At 37.8% G+C, this 22,296-nt stretch overlaps 1 protein-coding gene across 3 annotated transcripts in view; it reads right to left on the minus strand.

Annotated features, from left to right (window-relative positions):
• Positions 1–22,296, minus strand: part of kmr (pleckstrin homology domain-containing family A member kramer) — a 666,551-nt gene that overhangs the window by 78,857 nt on the left and 565,398 nt on the right. For all 3 annotated transcript variants that reach the window (XM_090386565.1, XM_090386564.1, XM_090386566.1), the window contains exon 24: positions 21,623–21,748. In XM_090386565.1, coding sequence (XP_090242691.1) covers positions 21,623–21,748 — 126 coding nt within the window. The remainder of the gene's footprint in view (positions 1–21,622; positions 21,749–22,296) is intronic.

Below are 22,296 nucleotides of genomic sequence, written 5' to 3' on the forward strand. Positions count from 1 at the left end.
AGGTGATTTCAAAATGACCTTAAGAAGAGCATCCTTCCAAGGTGAGGGAAAAATTACTTCAAGCAGACATTTGTTGAAAACAAGAAGATGCTCAGGAAACAGTTTGAAGAAACACTTAATAACTTCCCCTTCAATGAGGTCCATACCAGGATACCTGTTATTAAGAATTTTGTTAACAGTTGAATTAAGATCTTCCGAAAATGGTTCCTCTGGAATATTGCTAACACAATCACAATCTAACTGATCAGTACTATCAGAATGCTCCATCTCATCCATATGATGATGAGATCTATTGACTAGGTGATCAAGTATAACATTAATAGTGCCAAGCCAATCTATAGTTTCAGTCACCACAATACATAGAACTTATCACATTCCCAGATGGCTTTAATTTGTGCAAACACAACTTATAAACAACACCCCATGGATCCTCATTACCAGCTGTCTGCACTAAGTTTTTCCATGCATCAAATTTCCTTTTAGCTATTAAACGGGTATATTTTCTTTTGATCAACTGATACTCAGTTTTCAACCTATCAGTAGATTCTTTATTATCCCACAATTTCTGACGTTGGAACTTCTTACATGCCCTGTTGACCTCCCTCTGGAGATCAGTAAGATCAAAGGACCACCATTGCACTGGAGTACGTTTACTTTGCTTTAATTTCATTGACTCCCTCAAGGCATCAAATTACTTTTGTTTTAGTAGTTGAACCAAATCAAATGCATTAATCCTAATCCAACTCAGCTAATGACATTTCACCAAAAATTGTCCTAACAAATCTGTCAAACTTACCCCAGTCAGCACGCTTAATCGCAAATCTTCGAAGTTGTAACAAATGAAGCTCAATAAATCTACTTCTAGCACAGCCTAAGTTGAAAGTAATTGCTCTGTGATTGCTATTAATCCAATCTAGTTTAACTTGCTAATTAGATATGAAATTGAAGGCCATACTATTGGCTAATGTTACATCTATGTTAGACTCACCATTAATAGTCCAAAATGTCGGTTCATTAACAGGCTTATTAATGATCTCAAGTTTACATGAGGATATCAGATCTTCCAATAACCTGCCTCTGGCATCAGTAAATTTAGAATGCCATAAAAGATTTTTAGCATTTGGATCCAGACAGATAATCACTTTTCTGCCTTTCAATCTGAATAATGCCTTTTCTAAATAGCTAAGAGAGCAATGAAGGTCCACATCAGGCTGACAGCACATAGATACAGTTGCGCCCCCATATCCGCTGATTCAGTTACCTACGGTTAACCACGGGAAAAAAAAGAAAAAAAAACTTAACATGTACTACTCGCGTGTCCAATACGATGCTTCCCTTTATTTTTTACAATGTCACGTGTGGTTTGGTCACCAACATTATAAGGGTTCTTTAGAGATTTAACGGATGCACCGTTTTCAAACTTTTGAATAATTTGAGGTTTTTGTTTAATTTGAAAGCACAACTCTTGCGTTTACCCATCATTTTCGCGATTTCTAAACAAAAAAAAGAAAAAAAAAAAAAAAAAAAAATTAAGTTACTATATATAAAAAAAAAAAAATTCTGACATCCTTGACACAAATAACGAAACAAAATTTGTCCTTTTGCGGTGCAACGGAACACAACAATTGATGTGACGCACTAAATCAAACTAAACATTTGGTCACTTTTTTTTTTTTTTTTTTTTGTTTTGAGCTGTAGGTGTGAAGACAGCGGTGGTTATAAGATAATAGGTACACTAATCTCCCAATGATGATTTATAATGCCGTTCTTGTTGCTTATTTATGACTTGCAAAATATCTGTTTATACATACTCTAGTTATTATTTGAATTTTATGATTTCTGTTTTTTTTTTTTTTTTTAAATTTGGAGTCTTAAAGTGTCCCAGTTAATCCAATTCCAGTAAATCAAGAGTCTGCTGTACTTTATTGTTACCATATTTAATGTTGGTAATGTCTTACTGTGTGTTTAATTTACCAGTTAAACTTTATTATACGTATGTATGTACAAGAAAATCATGTTATATATGGGGTCAGCAGGTGTTTGCTTATATCCAGTTTCAGCCATCCATGGTAGGTCTTGTAACGTATCCACCGCAGATACAGGGGTCTTATTGTAAAATGAAAAATTGTCCCCAACCAGCTTTAACACTAACACAGACTCCATGTGATGTACATAAGGAATTAATTCTGGTTGCAACCAGATTATATCTGAAAATTTGCATAGCAACCCTTAGTTTGTCACACTTCTTTGAGACAATTCTAATAGAGTTGGGATATCCAGTTAGCTGACCTCTATAAACATAAGGTCCCTGAACACAAACAATGTCAATCCTTTCACGTTCACAAACTAATCTCAGTTCATCTGCTACAAGATCTTGCATACTGCACATTAATTTGGAAAACCTTGAGTTCGCCGTACATATTATTTCTATGGGTAAGAGTGCTATTGCTCATTACTGTAAAGCGCAGAATATGTTCTTTCCTTAGTAACTGTCAGTGCAAATATGTATTCAGAACAGTGGCGTAGCTACCATGTACCATGTAGGCAGGCAAGGCAATTGCTTCCGGGCCTGGTGTCTTTGGCTGTCTCCTCTTTTTTCAATTTTCATTAATTAAGTAGGGGCCCGAACATGTTCTTTGCCTCCGAGCCCGAAAAAAGGGTAGCTACGCTACTGATTAAGAACACATCTTATCTCTAACCGAATGAGCAGCAGACCTATTTTTTGTACTACAACTGGAACAATGCTGAGGTTTGTTTTTATTTTTACAGAATTTAAAATTATGACCTGTCACACCACAATGACTGCAAACCGGTCTATCACTTCTACATGTATTAGAAGTGTGCCCATACCTCCGAAAATTATAACAAATAGTAACCAAATGTAGGACATTAATCCAATAAAGATCCATATTTGTTTATCAAGAAACTTTTTCTCTACAGGATATTTCCAAGATCCAGTTAATTCCATTTTTGTTTTCATTAGAAAAATGTATTTTCACCTCATCACTGATGTCATCTCTGTATAGACCCATATGTAAATGGTTGTTAAAATTAAAGTATCCCTATGTAGAGGGCTCTGGAGCGAGTTCTAAAGGCTCGTACTGAAGAGAAATTTGGACAAGTACAATAAAGAGTGTGCTTGCCATTTATTGGAGAAAAAAAAAAAGTTACAAAATTTGTCACTATATGGCACTACGAATTACTTGAACAGTGCTACAATTGTTCAGTGTGCCCTCCATTTTGGTCAACAACAGTTTCCATTTGAAGAACAGCATTTTCTACAGCAGAACATAACATGTCAACTGGAATAGCCAGCACATGACGTCTAATGCTGTCCTTCAGATTTGCCAGAGTTTGACATCCTTCCCGATACACCAGGTTCTTCAAAAACCACACAACCAAAAGTCGCATGGGGTGAGGTCTGGTGATCAGGTTGGCCAAGATGTCTGGAAACAACGGCTGATGATGAGTTCGTCTGTAAAGTGTTGCCATAGCAATCTTTGGACACAATGGTGGATGTGGGGTGGCGCACCACTTTGCATGAATATGGTATCCTGAAGGCACCCACATTGTTGCAGCTCTGGTATTGAGAAATTTTCTAACATTTCATAATATCGCTGTCCAGTGATGGCACAGGTGCGGGATCCAGTCGGTGTTACCTGTTCAAAAAAATATGGCCCAATCATGAATGTGGCCGCAAATCCATACCAATGGGACGTCTCAGATAACACGAGGATTTTCTGAGATGCAACAAATGCAACAGTTGTGCATATTCACTTGTCCATTTAAGCAGAAGTGGGCTTCATCACTCCAAAGGATGTTCCATGGCCAAGTAATATCCACTGTCATTTACACCAGAAACTGAAGTGTGTATGTAAAATGAATATCTGCATCACCATGCTTTAGCTGCTGTAGCATATGCATCTTATAAGGATATTACCGCAACACCTGATGCATTACTAGCCTTACAGTGGAATACGGCATGTCCACTTCATGAGAAACAGCTTGCGCTACCACAAGATGTCTGCATGGAGATTGATTTGATAAATCCACGACAGCCACAGCAACATCTTCAACATGAGAGGAGTCCACTAGTTTTCGACCTCTACCTGGTTGAACACCAAGATGTCCTGTCGCTTCAAATTTCGCAATCATTTTGCGGACAGCACAAACAGTTATAGATCCATGCCTTATGCGCTTCTGATGCCGGAATTCTCTGATAGCCGCAGCTGCATTGTTGCTGTTCTGATAGTACAGCTTCAATAATAGCACCTTTTCCTGCAATGTTGTTGGCATTGCTGCTGTAGTGCAGGCAAACATCTACTGTATGATTTTGAAGGGACTGCTTTGCTTTTATACAGTACAGTAGAGCTTATTATTCTGCAATTCACAGTTCACTCATAGAATCAACTTCAACTAATATTAGTCTATCTCTAATCTTTCTTGTTCTCTTCACTTTAACTTTCTTCATTAAAGGTCTTATATCCTCAGTCACCACTGATTCAACTTGTTCACTTGTAGTATATTTATCTGTATTTGCCTTAATGAAGGCCACTATAGTGTCACCTCCTTTTTTTAACTTCCTTCACCTTTTTTCTTCCCTTCTATAGTAGTACAAATGCCCAACTTTCAAATTGTTGTTCTTGATTTTGAATTAATTGTCTACAATCTTTTACTCTAGACACTATTACTCGATTTTCCACAAACAATCTAATTGCTCTATCTTCCAATGTATCCCACACTGAAATAATCTTGTTCATGGCAGCTCTAGTTACTTTATTTGCATCACAAAATAGAAATTTTTGGAGCATAGCTTGTACTTGTCTTATTCCCAAAAACTCTTCCCAAATATCTTTTCCTATACCCATATGTTCACTATCTCCATTATCTATCGCTTCATCTTCTACTCTTACCCTTTTTCTGCGCCCTTCTTTTCTTATTCTCTTCTCCACCTTCCCCTTTTCTTCACCTTCTGTTCTCTCTAATCTAACAGTTGCCATCTTTAACTGTTCTTTAAACCTCATCTCTTCCAATCTTTGTCATCCATTGCTAGCAGATCCTTCTGTGAGCAATAATAACTCAAACAATAAGACTTTAATACTAAGCAATCAAAATACTTAACTAGCTGAATTTGCTCCGGGACCAGAAATGCTCCTATCCCAAAAAACAAACACTGATTACTGAATTCCTAAGCACTCAGGTGTGTATATAGTAATTATTACTAGACCACACCTAAAAAAATAATACAATAAAACTTTTAAAATTCTACAAAAACATCAAAGTTCACAACAGTCCAGACAATTGCAACTCGTCTACTAAACTCAAAACATTTATTCACATGTACTTATAGTGTCCACTTATCCTTATAATTCTCACTGTCCAAATCTAGATCCGACTCCACTTCACCAACCAGAATTGCCTGGCCACAGACCTCAGGCAACGTGGAGGTGAGAGTCTTAGCAATTGTACCTGACTGCTTCCTTGTAATTTTCTGCACTAAAAACAGTAAAAAAAAATATACAATAGTCCTTGTTTGTTTGTTTTGTTATTTGGTTTTTAGGAGCATTAGCAACTAAGGCCATATTGCTCTGGGGATATGCGGTGGTCATTGGGCTCGAACCCCGGTGTAATCAAGAAGCATGTGCTAATGCACTACTGCTCCTGCCCACCTGACTACAGAGGCGCCCAATAGTACTTGTACATCTCTTGCTAATAGCACTTTATAGTTCACAAGAATCACAATCCAATATACGCTTGCCCGGGGGCCAGCAGTACAGACAGTGGACTGACATTATCAGAGGCTCCCGAGCTTTAGAGAAGAAGTTCCATACAACTCTGAAACAGTTCATCAGAGTGCAATAGGAGCTGATATGCTGTCAACAACAGAAGTATGTATGGATCAAGATTGAAGGAGCTAAACAGCTTTACAGAATTGTTGATAAATGAAGAATCAAATTTGCTTATTCTGGAGAATTTAGAATGAAGAGATGGAATGGCTATGATAGTTTTGGGTGGAATTCACCACTGAGTGAAGTCCCAGATGTTAATAAGAAAGTCACTTTAGCCAGTGATCAAAGTTATAAAACACTGAATCGCTCTGTTTTGTCGGCAAACAATAACAGGCATTATTTCAATTTGTTTTGTTGGGACAGATGAATGCTGATATGACACAATAGGATGTCCAAGCTTGGCATTCATCTGATAAGAAAATACTAGGCTGATATGATAAACCGAAGGACAGATTTTGAGATGAAAGACCAGAATGGTGATACATAAAGGAAGTGAGGTAGGATATAAAAGGCAAAATATTTCTGTATAGTGTTTCAATTATGAATGAGAGCAAGATCACATTTCATAAACAAAATGCTCTTAGAATGGTAGAACTGAAGCTTTGTGCAATGGACTGAGAAGAGAAGTTTGAATCCAGATATACTCCTAAGAATTTAATCTGATTTACAGGAGAAGGGGATTAATTTATTGGATTCTAACTCGTAGGAGGTAGAATGTGGATGTTTAGTTTTTAAGATGTTGACAAGCAGACCAAAAAGTTCAATATAATACAGGAAGTTGTCAGTCAGTTGTTCAGCCCTACATGATTTGAAAAGTCTGACATTGCCAGAAGGGGCTTGAAAAGCCAGGAAAATGTCACCAGCAAAAGAGCCGAAGTTTGAGCATTTCAAAGAAAAGAAAAGAGTATGGCCACAAGAGCAAGGGCAAGAGAGCTCCTGCTTGGGACAGGCCTAAACTAATGTTCTGGATACAAGTTGAGAATTTGTTAGAGAAGATAAGAGTGTGATTGTAAAGTAACTGTTGAACAACTTGATATCCCCATTGCCTTCAACTCAGTTGTCACTGGTCCACTCATATCTCTGCTCCAGAATTATTACTGCACCACCCCATTACCTAACAGCAACTGAGTTGAAGACTGGTGATATCAAGGAAGAAGCAGTGCAGATTCTCCTTTTTCTTCCATGTTGTATAAATCATGGAAATGAGGTGAAGAAGACATATTTCAGTTGAACGCACTGAGATGCCACAGTGAATTGATGCTGGTCTAGAAGCAAAAATTTGCATAGAAAGAGGTTTCAAGAGAATTTTGTCCAAAAGCTTTAGTAAAGGGGAGCAAACAGAAATAGGCCCGAAGTTGTTTGACTCCCATGGTTTTGCATGCTTGGGGACAGGAGTAATTGTAGCATTTCCACTCTGGAGGTATGTAAGCTTAAGTGAAAGTTTGGTTGAAAAGATTTGCCAAGATATCTAGGAAAAAAGAGCTGCTACTTTTGAGATAGCAGTTGCGAATAACATCTGGTCCACTTTAAGTCAGAAGATGAACAAGATTTCAGACAGCAAGTCAGAGCATGAACAATTCTTGAGCATAGGCACTGCATCAGTGGATGAGATAAGACCAAATCTGGTAACATAATTTTTCCAGGTCTCTAGCTGGAAGCTTTCTGAGGGATGGATATGTGAAGTTCTGCAAAAAAAAGATCCTTCATTGAAGAGGTGTCTGGAGTCAGGAACTCTATAATTCATCTGTAATGCTATTAAAAACACTGACTCATATTTATAAAATTCCTTTATTATAATAAAATAAAAATAAAATAAAATAAATAAATAGTGTACAATGAGAATAAAATACAATAAAATATAAAGTTAAAAGTGCTAAAAATCACTTAAAACCATTAACACAGGAGCTTTCAGCAGCAGTGCCCGCCTTCATCAGCAATAATGGTTACAGGTTATCCGACAATTTATATAACAAATACATCTCAGCAGGCCTGCGACACGAACTATGGCATCTGCGCATGGTCCACTTCTCGTGCATTGGAACCGGAAATTGGACAGGCCACTCTAAATCATTCATCTCTCCTTAGGATAAGAGATCCAAAGAGTAGATGAATGCAACAGCTTTTATCCCTATTAAGACTGTAGTGTTTGGACGAACATATTCTTAAACTCTCCAGCCATTTCCGGTTCCAAAAGCCATGTACTCTGTCTATGATCACAGATTCTTTAGCTGTAATTCCATGCCCGATTTCCCAGGCATGTTCAGCCACGGCTGAACCTCCGTAATTAGCGATCTTGAGGGCTCTATCGTGTTCCCCCACAATCTGGGCACTCAATTTCATATATAACTCCACTAGTGTCATTACTTGCAATGGGATCTTTGGTTGTGGACACTACTGTGTGCAGCCTCAGACCCCACAGCTGCACACAGTGTATCTTACACGAACGTAAGATACAGAAAATGGTTTCTGAAATGCCCGGGTAGTAGGGAATGTATGTGGTAGCAACAGGTGTAAAAGCATCTCTGCGACTATTACTTAAAGAGTTCCTGACTCCAGAGGCCTCTTCAATGAATTATTTTTGGTTTATGGTCATTCTGTACTGTGGGAGATCCGACAATTTCAGAAGTTATGTATTACTGAAGAGAAGCAGAGGCAACACCTAAGGTTTGTGCATCGGTGCAAATCTGCCGGTTTGGTTCCGTATGGTTTTAGAGTGAAGTTACCAATTCAAGACAGTCAACTAAAGTGGGCTATTATGATATACCAGAGAAAGGTGGTGGGTATCTGGATCAGTAAATTACATAAAGATTTGATGTATACTAGGAGGTGTAAAGAAACAAGTTCCAGGAATTTAAGTGAATGTTTGAAATTAGTGCATTAGATACGGGTGTCCAGAACAGTGATGGCTAAAGCTGCCCGGATCTCAAATGAATACAGACAAAGGCAAGTGAACAAATATAATAGATTAAGAGAAGAAGCTGTGGGGGAAAGTAATGTAGTCAGTCGGGGCGAGTTCATACATAATTTGAGTAATAAGGAGCTAACGAATGAACAGAAAGAATTATTAAGTCTAGGCCCCAATTTCAGTTTAGTTCCTTATAGGTTCCCCATAGCAGATATAGCAATGGGTATAGAGAGAGCTGTGACCAAGTTACCTGAGGCCACAGCCAATGAGATCCAGATTAGGACGTTGTGTGTGTTAGGTTCAGCACGCAAAGCCACTTTGAATTTAACAGCTGCACAAAGAACAGCATTAAGAGAATTGAAACAAGATGATAGTATTGTAATACTACATGTGAACAGGGGTAGATCTACGGTAGTGTTGAACAGAGATGATTATCAGAAAAAAAGCCCTTAGTTTATTAAATGATAGGTCGACGTATAAGATCATTCGTCGGAACCCCCAAGCGGACTAGAAAAGCGAGTTAATAAATTGATCCAGAGTTCGCTTAAGGCGGGGAAAATATCTGAGGAGGTTTCATGGAGGTTGCATGCGTCGGGCTGCCACTTACCTAGATTTTATGGCCTGCCTAAAGTGCACAAGGCTGAGGTACCTCTCAGACCTATTGTGTCATTTGTTGGCAGTCCAACACATGCACTATCCAGATTTTTGGTTGAACTTGTATCCCCCCATGGTGGGACACTCAGATTATACTATTAAAAACAGCAGGGAATTTGTGCAGTTCATCTGTATTCAGAAGGTAGAAGAGGGTGAGATTATGGTATCTTTCAATGTCGTTTCCTTGTTCGCATGTATACCTGTCGAACATGGCTTGGATTGTGTGTGGAATGCTTTGAGTAGAGACAGTACTTTGAAAGACAGGACAGCCCTAAGTGGTGAGGATATTTGTGAAGGTGTTGGCTTATATTTATCTAGTACCACTATGTTATTTAGAAAGATTATGTACAAGCAGGTCCGCAGAGGGGGTCTGGGTTCACCTATTAGTTCACCTATTAATCCAATAAAGATCCATGTTTGTTTATCAAGAAACTTTTTCTCTACAGGATATTTCCAAGATCCAGTTAATTCCATTTTTGTTTTCATTAGAAAAATGTATTTTCACCTTGCAACTTAGCCATGGAAGAGTTTGAAGAGAGGATGTTGGGGAGCTCTATTCCGCCCCCATAGGAACAGAGGGGATCATGGGTTCACCTATTAGTGCAATGGGTTCACCTATTAATCCAATAAAGATCCATGTTTGTTTATCAAGAAACTTTTTCTCTACAGGATATTTCCAAGATCCAGTTAATTCCATTTTTGTTTTCATTAGAAAAATGGATTTTGACCTTGCAACTTAGCCATGGAAGAGTTTGAAGACAGGATGTTGGGGAGCTGTATTCCTCCCCCATTACGAGCATGGAAGAGATATGTTGATGACATGTTCATGGTAATACAAAGAGGATACAAAACAGAAATCCTCAATTGGTTAAATAGTGGTTCGCCCTATATTTGGTATACTTCGGAGGTTGAGCAGGGAGGGGGCCTTCCATTCTTAGATGTGTGTATACAGAGAACGCTGACATTTGAAAACTAAGGTTGACAGAAAACCTATGTGTTGGGCCAATACACACTTTAAAACTGCTCAGGCTGGCTGCCACAAAAGCAGTGTGGTTAAGGCCTTAATGGAAAGGGTGGGGCTCCCACTGCTCCTCATCTGAAGAGAGAGCCGACGAGATTAAAAGTGTTATGGCGGACCTAGTGACATGCAGTTACCCCCCCCCCCCAGAACATTATTGAGAGAGGTTTAAGAGGTAGGAGTAATAGCCACAGAGATGCTTTTACGCCTGTTGCCACCACACACATTCCCTACTATTTGGGCATTTCGGAACCCATTTCCCATATCTTAAGTTTGTGTAAGATACGCAGTGTGCAGCTGCCGGGTTGGAGGCTGCACAGAGTAGTTTTTGCAACCAAAGATCCTACTGCGGGTAATGACACTAGTGGGGTTATATATGAAACTGAGTGCCCTGATTGTGGTGGAAATGAAATGCAGGCTGCAGGATCGCTTGGGGGAACGCAATAGAGTCCTCAAGACTGCTAATTAAGGAGGATCAGCCGTGACTGAATATGCCTGGGAAACCGGGCATGAAATTACAGCTAAAGAAGCCGTGTTTGTGAATAGAGTATATAGCTTTTGGAACCGGAAATGGCTGGACAATTTAAGAATATGTTTGTCCGAATGCTACAGTCTTAATAGGGATAAGGGCTGTCGCATTCATCCACTCTTTGAAGCCTTTATCCTAAGGAGAGACGAACTATTTAGAGTGGCCCATCCAATTCCCGGTTCCAATGCACAAGAAGTGGACCGTGCGCAGATGCCATAGTTTGTGTCGTGGCCCTGCTGAGACGTATGTGTTATATAATTTGTCGGATAACCTGTAACCATTATTGCTGATGAAGGTGGCCGCTGCTGTCGAAAGCTACTGTGGTTTTCAATGGTTTTTAGTGATTTTTAGTGCTTTTAACTTTATATTTTATTGTATTTTATTCTCATTATATACTATTTATTTATTTTATTTTAATATACAGTCAGTATGCATATATTTTATTTTATTATAATAAAGACATTTTATAAATACGAGTCAGTGTTTTTAATAGCATTACAGATGAATTAAAAAAGATCCTCTCCTTTCTGAGATCAACCACCAATATATTCAGTTAAGGCTGCTTTCTTATCAGTATTAAACAGGGAACAGTGAGCTGAAAACAATCAGCATATGTCATGTCAGATGGCCTTCAAAACTTGCAAAATGCTTTTTGCTTGTTCAAAAAAAAAGGTTCAATAAATTGGATGTTCACTACAGTTTGTTTTGTGAGAACCAGCACCACCTAGACATTATTATATGTGAAATAAAAGCAAACTGAACCAATTAAAACCAGGCATTAGGGAGAAGAATGTGAAGGCCAACTGATCAGGGAAAATAGGAAAACAGGAACTATGCAAGATCTTGATGATCTCAGGAATACAAGAACATAAGCAAGACACTCACATGGCAGAACCAAAAAGTCCGAAACAATAGCACATTCGATTTCACCAACACCATAGTTCTAACAACAGATTCACTGTTCTCTAGAAGAACCTTCAAAGACACCTACTTCAAAAATGTTTCAAAAGCTCTACAATCAACAAGAAGCAAGGAATTAACTCCCATGATACTTACTAAAACTTATTCTGTACAGATCTCCCTGGATTTAATAAGGAAAATTAAATCCAGGGAGTCCCAGTCAAAATTAAAATTACATTAATTTAAAATTTTATTTTTAAACCTATAACTTAAATTTAATACGCAATTAATCAACAAATTAAAAAATTTATGTAATAATCATAACAATTTGGCAACTTTATGGCAGTTTATAGGGATATTGTAATTTAATTTAATTTAATAGTTGCACAACACAAGTAATTATTAAATACTTCATATGGCGAACTAATAATCTGTAACAGATTAAAAAGTTTAGAAATATCCATAGATATACTCTCAAGTCAGTTCTCAATCATCTCCTCTCACCTTAACCTCAGAAACATTCTTAATCTACCTCTATAATATATTCCTGTACCAACCCCCCCCCCCAGGTTTGCCATGCAACAACATCCCACTGGCTACAACAAGTCAACTTCAGCCTATATAAACAGTCAGTCCACTCTTTCCACCAAAGAGACTCCACTCCCAGATTAGGTTAACAAGTGAGTCCCTCCAATAACTCTAGGGATTTTTCATAAACTATCTTTATTAATTAATTAATTCATGAGTTAATTAAATTTATAAGAAAAAGTGCAACAATTATACAAAAATTGTACATGTAAATTAGAATACAACAGTATTGTATATAATCAAATAGCAATTTCAAAATGAAAATTTGTAGTATCATTCTTCAAACAATGCTCTATTCCTTATAGGCCTGAAGACGAGAAACAGAGTTCCTGAAACATGGCCATAAATAGTTTAAGCCTTTGGAATTGTGGTGGTTTGATTACTTTAAATTGTATTATTTCAATAATAAATTTTAAATAATTGAATTTCAATAATAAATGACATTAAGAGTAGGAGATTTGCAGACTTACATGTACAGGGTAATGTTGAAAAAAATTCCCAAGTGAGCATTAAATTTGAATGCATCTATAATTCTGTCCAGACGCGATAAGAGGGAGTATATGATGAGAGCCTTATCAGTCAATTCGGCCCTGGAGAGACTGTGCAAGGTTCATAGAGTAGAATTTTTCCCAGCATGGTCTGTGCTTGTTAAAAGGAGAGAATGCTTCTACAGGGATGGGATACATTTAAAAAAAATAGGAGCAAGAATATTTGCTGATACTATCAAGGCAGTATTAGCTGGGTCCAAAAACTGCTAGATTGAGGGGAGATATACAAAATAATAAATTAACTATAGCCTCAGGCACAGGTGAAAGTGATTCTTGCACTGCTTCTACTGGAACGAGCAGCAGCCTTACTTTTGAGATTGCTGCTCGTTAGAATTGGTAAGGGTAAGAACAGGTACATGTATACTTGCATATACACCAATAATAGAAGCATAATATATGAATTTGATGAATTTGTGCAGGTGAAGACAAGAAATGCAGATATTGTTGGGATATCAGTGTCGTGGTGTTACTGAGATATAAAGGGATGCACCTGTTCCCTTGCCCCTGACCGCATCCTTAGCCACATGGAGTTGTGTCAGGGACTGTACACCAGAGTTTTATTGGAGCTTTCAGGGATTACCTGAAAACCCTGAGGGTACTTCTGAGAACTGAAACAGGAATAAGTGGCAGAAGTAGGGGAGAGAAGGAGGGAAGAGAAAAAGAGGATAGAAAGTTGAGAAAAATGAAGACTTCCCCGAAAATGAAAATTAGATGCTTAGAAAGGGTAACAGAAAAGAAGAAGAATAACAAACCCGGTTAAACAAACCTTATCTAATCCTAGCATTCATAATGAAACTTATGTTATGGAAAAGTATGTTAAACCATGAATAACATACACCGAAAATTCTTTTCTATGTCAAAGTATTTAGAATATTAGCTAAACAATTAAGAATCTTGTGGAAAATTATCATAATGATTATAGTCAAATATGAAAGTATATACAATTTAATTAGTAATGAGAAGAGACAATTGGAGGAAACCAACACAACTGTCATTGGCCATTATAACAAAATATGTACCTCACGTATTTAAAATAACTAAGACACCTCAGACAGGTGTCAGGGTATGATCACATATGTTGTTGTTGGTTTTTAAGAGCATTAGCAACTAAGGTCATATTGCTCCGGGATATGCGGTGGTCATTCCCTGACCTTTCCGCATCATCCGTATTTGGTGGTGACGGGCTCGAACCCCGGTCTAATCAAGAAGCGTGTGCTACGCACTGCCGCTCCTTCCCACCTGGCTACGGAGGCGCCTGGTATGATCACACAAATTGCAATTGCAGTGGTAGAGATATGTCTTATAAAGGTCTTGATAAAACATTAAAATAGGTATAGTAGCACTCACTGCAATGCAGTGGCAGACTTAACATCTTTAAAAAGGACTTAGTTAAATTTTTCACCAATCAGTAGTACAACTACACTCAGTATCAATCAGTTCTTATTTTACATAACATACAGTCACTTTCTATTAACATCAAAAAAAATGATAGGTCAAAAATGAGAGGACTGTTCAATATAAGTCCCAAACCAAAACTCCAAATCAAACAAAGTTAGGAAGTCACATGCTGAAAACTCTGCAATGGGAATAAAGTCCAATTAATCACAGTCCATTAATTAACACATACATTAGAAGCTGATGGAACAATATCACTTAAACACAGTCCTTGAGAGACAAACTAACAATGACTTAAACATCTGGCTGTTTTTAAGTCAATGTAGCAGACACTAAGCAACCTATGGCAATGTGAAACAAGCACAAATGAACACATAAGACACAACAGTGGATCTTATAAGTATATAATCTGATCTTGAAGATAAAACTGTCACCCAATTTATAGGAGACAACTGACTAGACTTAAACAGATAACAATTGACAGTGTTATGTACATATATCTGGAGGCCTCATTTTAGGAAGGATGTAGAGTTGCTGGAAACGAGTACAGAGAAGGGCAACAAGGTTGGCGAGAGGAACAGAGGGGTGCGCTTAAGAAGAAAGGCTTAAGTTCTGCAAGTTGCAACATTTGGAGACTAGGCACTCAGGAGGTGATCTGATTGAGGTGTACAAGGCCTTGAATGTTTTGAGCATGCGCAATGCTGATGGAATACTTCCGCTTGCTCAGATTAAGAACATGAGGGAGCATAGATTCGAGTTGAGGAAAGACAATTGTAGAATAGATGTGCAGAAGTTTGCCTTTAGCCAGCAGGTAGCTGATTGCTGGGACAGACTTTCATCTGTTGTTGTGGAAGTTGACAGCTTAAATAAATTTAAGGCTGAACTAAACAAACATTTGGAGTGACTGGATGGGTGAAGTGGGAAGGTTTTTTTTTTTTTTTTTTTAGCTGATGCAGTATAAGCATGCTTCCTTTGCATCATATGCCTCAACTAATGCTAACATGCACACCAGTTATGAGCAAATAGCGCACGGCCAGGAACGAAACTACCTCCTTGCAATTTCATTTAATTATCAACTAAATTACAATAATTACCATTAAAAGTTACAACAGTTCTAAAATCAAACTCAGCAAATCCATGGTGCCAATAAACTTCTTCCATATAGAAGAATTTAGCTATTAAACTATATATCTTACTACTATTACACTAAATATTATTACTCAGAATATGTTTTCTCCTTTTAAATAGTTGGTAAGTATAATGAGCTAGGGCAAAAAAGTTCTCTTTATTTGTCACTAATTGATCCATACTCTCAGGGCTATATACTTCAGTAATAATCTACATTTGATTCCTCAAGTCGACATAAAAATTACACTCGAAAAGCATATGTTCCATAGTTTCATCAAGGCCACACAGGCACAAAGGAGAAGCTGCTACACCCAAAGCATGTAATTTATGATTAACACTCCCATGTCCTGTCAGTAAGAATAAGGTATTGAACCCAGATCAGAACCAATTAGTTTGTTTACTACTTTCAAATACATGGGGAAAATATTTATAAATCACTATTCCCCAAAGGGGCAGCAGACCATTCTGTCTGTCAAGCATGTAAACATTCATTTTTAATATGAGACATATCTAGTTTTTCAGATACATTTAGGTCAATAACATAATTGTCTATACTAGCTGGTATGTTTTTGCATTGAAAGTCAAGTAAATAATGTGCTATTACATCAAAGTGTATAGGATTCTACCACAAACAACCTGTAAAGCAATGGTGGCCACTGTCATGTAAAGGTGGCCAAAAGAAAGAATATCTGCACTTGCAAGAGATACTTTTTAACTGAAGAATGATTAATTTTATATCCCCATCAACTGCAGCATAGCAGAAGATGGGGAGAAATATGTATTTGTAGTATAATTTCAGAGTGTTCGATTTAATGCCTCAAACAGATTTACTAATTCTAACGTTCTTTCCAGTTACAACTTTTATGGTTTTTTTTTTTTTTTTTTTTTTTTTTTTTTTAGGAGAATTAGCAACTAAGGCCATATTGCTCAGGGGATATGCGGTGGTCATTTCCTGACCTTTCCGCATCCTCCGTATTTGGTGGTCATGGGATCGAACCCCGGTCTAATCAAGAAGCATGTGCTACGCACTGCTGCGTCTGCCCACCTGGCTACGGAGGCGCCACAACTTTTATGTAGGATATACCTTGGAATGCGAAACAAAATTTAACCTGTTATCTAACATTACACCCAAGTACTTAAAGTTACATTCCAATTTAATTAATACGTTACTTAGTTTAATGTTAGGAGGCCGGTTAACATTTAAATTTCCCTTTAAAAGCATCTGTTTTGTTTTTGAAGTGGAAATTTCCAATTTTTGTAGCTGGCACAAGGTAAAAAGGCCCAATAAGACTTCATTTGATATGTGTTCTAGTTCTAAAACTAGAATAACTAAATCGTCAGCATAGGTGATTTTAAGCACTGTGTTGTGTTCAATAGAAAGCCACCACTCATCAAGGACCATGAATGGATCCCTGAGGGCAGCCTCCAGTAACATTCCCTGTTGATAGTGAGGGCAATCAATCAGAATATTTTGACTGTTAAATGAGCTGAACAGTTTGGATACTGAGGAGGATCTTCTCCTGTCAGTAGATGGAGGTGAGTCATATGTATGACCAATTCGTGCCTGTGCAGTACCACTTCTCTTCGCACTGTTTTGGTGCTAGATTACCAAAGCTTTGGGCCCTGTTTCAACTGATAAATTTTATTATTGGTTTGGGTCTGCCATAACTATTTCCACTGTGTGAGACATGCTGTTTGTACGATGTTATTATAGTCAGAGGCGGGAACTGAGACGGAGGTTAAATCAAACGTTGATGGATTTTTAGCAGTTTTGTCAGTGAGTTCATTCCCCTTTGTCCCCCCAAATGAACTGGGCTCCAGCAATAGGTCACTGATTGATGACGTTCTTCAATTTGTAAGAGGAGACTTCTGATTTAATCTAGCACACGGTGAACCTTATAGGAAAAGTTTTGCATTGCTGAAATTGAGCTGAGAGAGTCTGTGTATACTATGTATTTTAAAAATGGATAAAGAGTCAAGTTTTCCAAAGTTAATTTTATTGCATGAAGTTCTGCAGAGAAGCTGCTATACTTGGGTGGAAGGGCTGCTGAAATGATAGTAGAGGGAAATACTGCTGCTGCTCCAATGGCTGAATGTGATTTGGAGCCATCAGTATATATTAGCAAAAAATCAGCATATTTCTGAATATGACTTGCATGGAGTTATTTCACATTCAGTGTTGGTAGGTGATTCTTTCCCCATGTATGAAGATAAGTATCACAGTTTAGTTGAGGAGGGGGAGTCCAAGGTGGTTGAAAGTAATTAATTAATTTTTGTCTGTTGAAAATAGGAACATTTAAACTCTGTGTTAGTTCAAGAAAGCATATGCCTGCTGGTCTTATTTTACTAGATTTATTTCTATAAAGATTTTTGCAGTGGTGGATTAAGAGGATGGCTCAATAGGATGCAGACAGCAACCTTGTATTTTGGCTGCATACAGTAGTGTTTTCCTGCAGAGGTAAAGAGGGGAGGATCACGAGCTTTAATATATAGACTAAAGGTTGGTCTCAACTATATTTGGAAGTTCTTTTGTGATGGAATCAATTTTAAGGGCAAAAAGGATTGTACTCAGTACAGACCCCTGTGGTACCCCTTCTTCCTGTAAGAATTTTATAGAAAGCGAGTTTTGATATTGAACTTGGAATGAATGATGCTTGAGGAAATTCCTAATGAATATAGGCAGGTTGCCTCATAGACCAAGAGCATGAAGAACACTGAGAATGCCATGATGCCAGTTAATATCAAATGCCTTCTCTTTATCTATGGAAACCAACTATTACAAGATGTTAATTTTTTACAAAGGCAATGCAAATTGCAGACTCAGCCTTGATCATGAGATCTAAGGAGAACCGGTTCTGGTGAAAGCCATGCTGATTATTTCTCATTAGATATTCCATTTCGATGATCCAAACAAGTCGATTATGTATCATTTTTCAAGTAATTTACCAAGGCAACTGGAGAGGGAGGTTGGTCTGTAACTATAAGAACTGGTAGGAGGTATCAAAAAGGCCAGAACTGTGGCATAGTGCAAAGAGGTGGGATAAATGTTTTAGAGAAATATTCGGTCATAAAAGACCAGCAGTATTTGTAAATTTTTGTCATCAGGGTATTACATCATGATATATACACTGTGCTGCCACTTTATTAGGTAAACCCCTGCTGTGCACACAAACGGTTTGTCCCACAACGTTGCAAGCCACATGTCCGCAGTTGTGGATATAAATGCAACAGAACAACCCTTCTAGTACCAGTTAAGGGTACAAACCGTAACAAGAATGGGGGAAAGGAGTGATCTAACGGACTTTGAACGTGGCATGGTAGTAGGTGCAAGACATGCTGGACAAAGCCCTTGAAACAGCAGTTCTCCTGAACTTTTCATGCACCACAGTTTCAAGGGTGTATCGAGAATGGTGCAACAAACAAAAAACATCCTCTCAACGGCACTCCTGTGGAAGAAAATCACTTGTTGATGAGAGAGGTCAGAGGAGGATGGCTAGAATTGTGCAAGCAAACAGACAGGCCACAATGTCGCATATCACGTCAGAATACAACCTTGGTGCGCAGAACAAATCACAATGGACCACTAGTCACACTTTGTCGCGAATGGGCTACAATAGCAAATGGCCACATCGCGTACTTTTGTTATCAATGAAGAACAAGAGAGCATGCCTCCTGTGGGCACAGCAACATCAGCACTGAACTATCGAGGATTGGAAAACAGTTGCTTGGTCTGATGAGTAGAAGTTCCTGGTGCATCATGTTGATGGAAGGCTCAGAATTTGGCTAAAACAACATGAATCCATGGACTCGTCATGTCTGACAACTACTGTGCAAGGTGGTGGGGGCAGTGTTATGGTGTGGGGAATGTTTCCTTGGCACATGTTGGGGCCTTTGACACCCATAGATTCAAGTCTGAACGCCACATCGTACCTAAACATCATTGCTGACCAAGTGCATCCATTCATGTTGACAGTTTACCCTCAGTCAGATGGTTACTTCCAGAAGGATAATGCACCAGTGCACAAAGCCCGAATCACTATGGAATGGTTCCAGGAACATGACAATGACTTTTCTCTGCTGGAGTGACCCGCTAAGTCCCTGGATCTCAGTCCTATTGAACATTTTTGGGATGAGCTGGAAAAGGCTGTTCGCTGTAGGCCTACACCTCCATCGAATCTCAAGGAACTGCATGACACACTCATGTCTGCATGGTACTCCGTTCCACGTTTTCAGCATCTTGTTCAATCCATGCCTAGATGAATTCAGACTGTTTTGAAGGCTAAAGGAGGCTCAACACACTACTAGGTAGGTGTAACTAATAAAATGTAGCACAGTGTATGTTCCATCTGGCCCAGTGGCACTGTTTTGTGTTGTTTTAATGGTGTGTAATAGTTCAGAATATTGAAGAGGCTGGTTATATGGAAAGAATACAGAGGTTTGAAAGTTGATGGATCACTGTTCTGTCGTGGCCTTAATTTTCTGCAAATCCTGAGACTAAACGCATTTTAGGGCTTAAGCCTCAGGCTGCGTGAAAGTTTAACTGACATACAAGTTAGTGCAAGAGCATCATATTACTATGTTGCAAACTCAAAAATAGCTGGCAACGGCATCATTTTAGGTGTATCTCATATTGTGAATTATTTTTTCACAATTTCTGAGAGTAATTTGATGCTGTTGAAACTTGGTTTTGCCCAAGGCATTAGCTGTCTTCAGGAGCAGAGAATTCTTGTTCATTCCACAAAAGAAATGGGGAAGGTTTGGTTGGAAATTTGCTAGAAATCTGCCTAATTTTCTTCTATATTACCCTGGAGTTAGTGTTTCTCTTTATAGTACATACAGACCGAATTCAGAAATTCTTCTTGGCTTGTCTTTGAATGTCTATGAATCGGAAACCGGGGGGGGGGGGGGGTCGACAATGGAATTGAGCATTTAGCAGCAGATAATAGGTGTAATATGATATAATCTGTGGCTTCATCTATCAGCTGTATTCATATAAATTTCTCGTCCAAGGGGGCAACTGACTGAAATTTAACCCAGTTGGCTTGAGAGAATTTCCATTTCCTGCAGGGTTGAGCTAATGGTGGTTGTGTAGTGAGCAAATCAAAAACAATCGGAAAATGGTTACTGCGCTTGGGATCATGCATAACGGACCATTCCATAATTGGAAACAGAATCAGGGAGCATATCGAGAGACTGACTGCAGAAGTTTGTACAGCTGGTAATTGTATGTCAGTGGATACACCAGTATTGAGAATGGTAAGGGTTTGCTTATCCAGAAGGGTTTCAATCAGTCAGCATGTCTATCTAATTTAGTCGATCCTCATAAGGGGTGGTGGTGGTGGCCATTGAAATCCCCCAAGAGACAAACAGGGGAAGGAAGTTGTATTTAAAAGTTCTTCAAGATATTTGTAAGAGAAAGTATAACTTGGCAGGAGAGAAATTGAAACTAGTGTTAATGCAATTTGGCTTATCAAACGTACAGCAACAGCTTCAATTTCAGTTTGCGGAACAATTTGTTTGATCAGAGTTTTGAGATGGCCACATTCCCACAGGCAGCATTTGAAGTATTGTGATCTTGTCGATAGATAAAATAGTTCTCTATGGTGGTAGAAATTTCAGAAGTTAGATAAGTTTCCTGTAGACAGAAACCAACTGGAGAGTAGCGGTTAATTAAGTATTGAATATGATTAATGTTGCTACGAAATCCTCTACAATTCCATTATAAAATATAATGGCATTACTAGTGTTTATTAAAAGAAGCTGTATCTGACTGTTTTTTTTAATGTGACTACAACCAGTGATATGATCACATGGATGGCATAAAAGCAAACACAAAAGAATTAGACATGGTAAAAGCCATAATGAATATGCAAGAGCGTGCATTGCTTGTTACGACGTTTTATTATAATGGTAACAACAATGTAGTCGTACTTCATCCATATCAATGGCAGAAAAAAAAGCAACAAATAACCCATTCCAATACCATGTAAACAAAGTAGAAATAAATGATCACAAAAAGCATTTTAAAATACATGTAATGATGAAATATTTATACAGAAATCATGTGTGTATTCTAAACATTTTTTATATTTCATTTATAACCATAATAAGCAATTAAGTAAAGCAGAATAACTTAGAATTTAGTTATTAATTTGAAACCATATTTACCTCTCTATCTATAATTTTTGCATCAAATACTTCAGACTTTTTTATAGTACTGCGTACAATGTCTGGGGTATTTGCAGTTCTGAGGCATCGTTCCATGTCAAGGTCATCTCTTGATCTCAAGTTGCACTATAAGTATAAAGAAACTTTGGCAGCTTAATTAAAATGAAAATAAACATTCAACTGACATCAAAAGGAATATTAAGAATATATATCTTAAAATTATTATTACTCACTAATATGATCATTATACATATATATAAAAGATATAATCCCATACTATTTGAGAGATTCAGGCAGATAAAGAATGATTTATTAGGCCAATTTCTTAACTAAAACATCATCATACATTTGAAAATTAGCATGTTTTAATTAACCATCTACTGAGTATGCAAAACATAAAACAATTTGGACTCACCTATAAAAGCCACACTATTCTCAAAAGCCACAGAAACAGTGTTTTTGTAATTTCATTTAATGAAAGCCGTCATTATTATCCAGCAAATGGTGTTTGTGAAAACACCATTTACTAGATAATAATTTACTGTGGAAACACATTTCTTTCAGTGTTTCACTAAATATCATTAAACCATTATATAAGGTACATTCAAAAAGTTACCTGAATTTTACTATAAAAGTTTATTGAGTGAACAGTTGGACTTATTAACCTAATCACT

This window comes from Mastigoproctus giganteus, chromosome 12 (genome assembly GCF_048544385.1).
Source record: "Mastigoproctus giganteus isolate SK-2022 chromosome 12, ASM4854438v1, whole genome shotgun sequence".
Lineage (NCBI taxonomy): Eukaryota > Metazoa > Arthropoda > Arachnida > Uropygi > Thelyphonidae > Mastigoproctus > Mastigoproctus giganteus.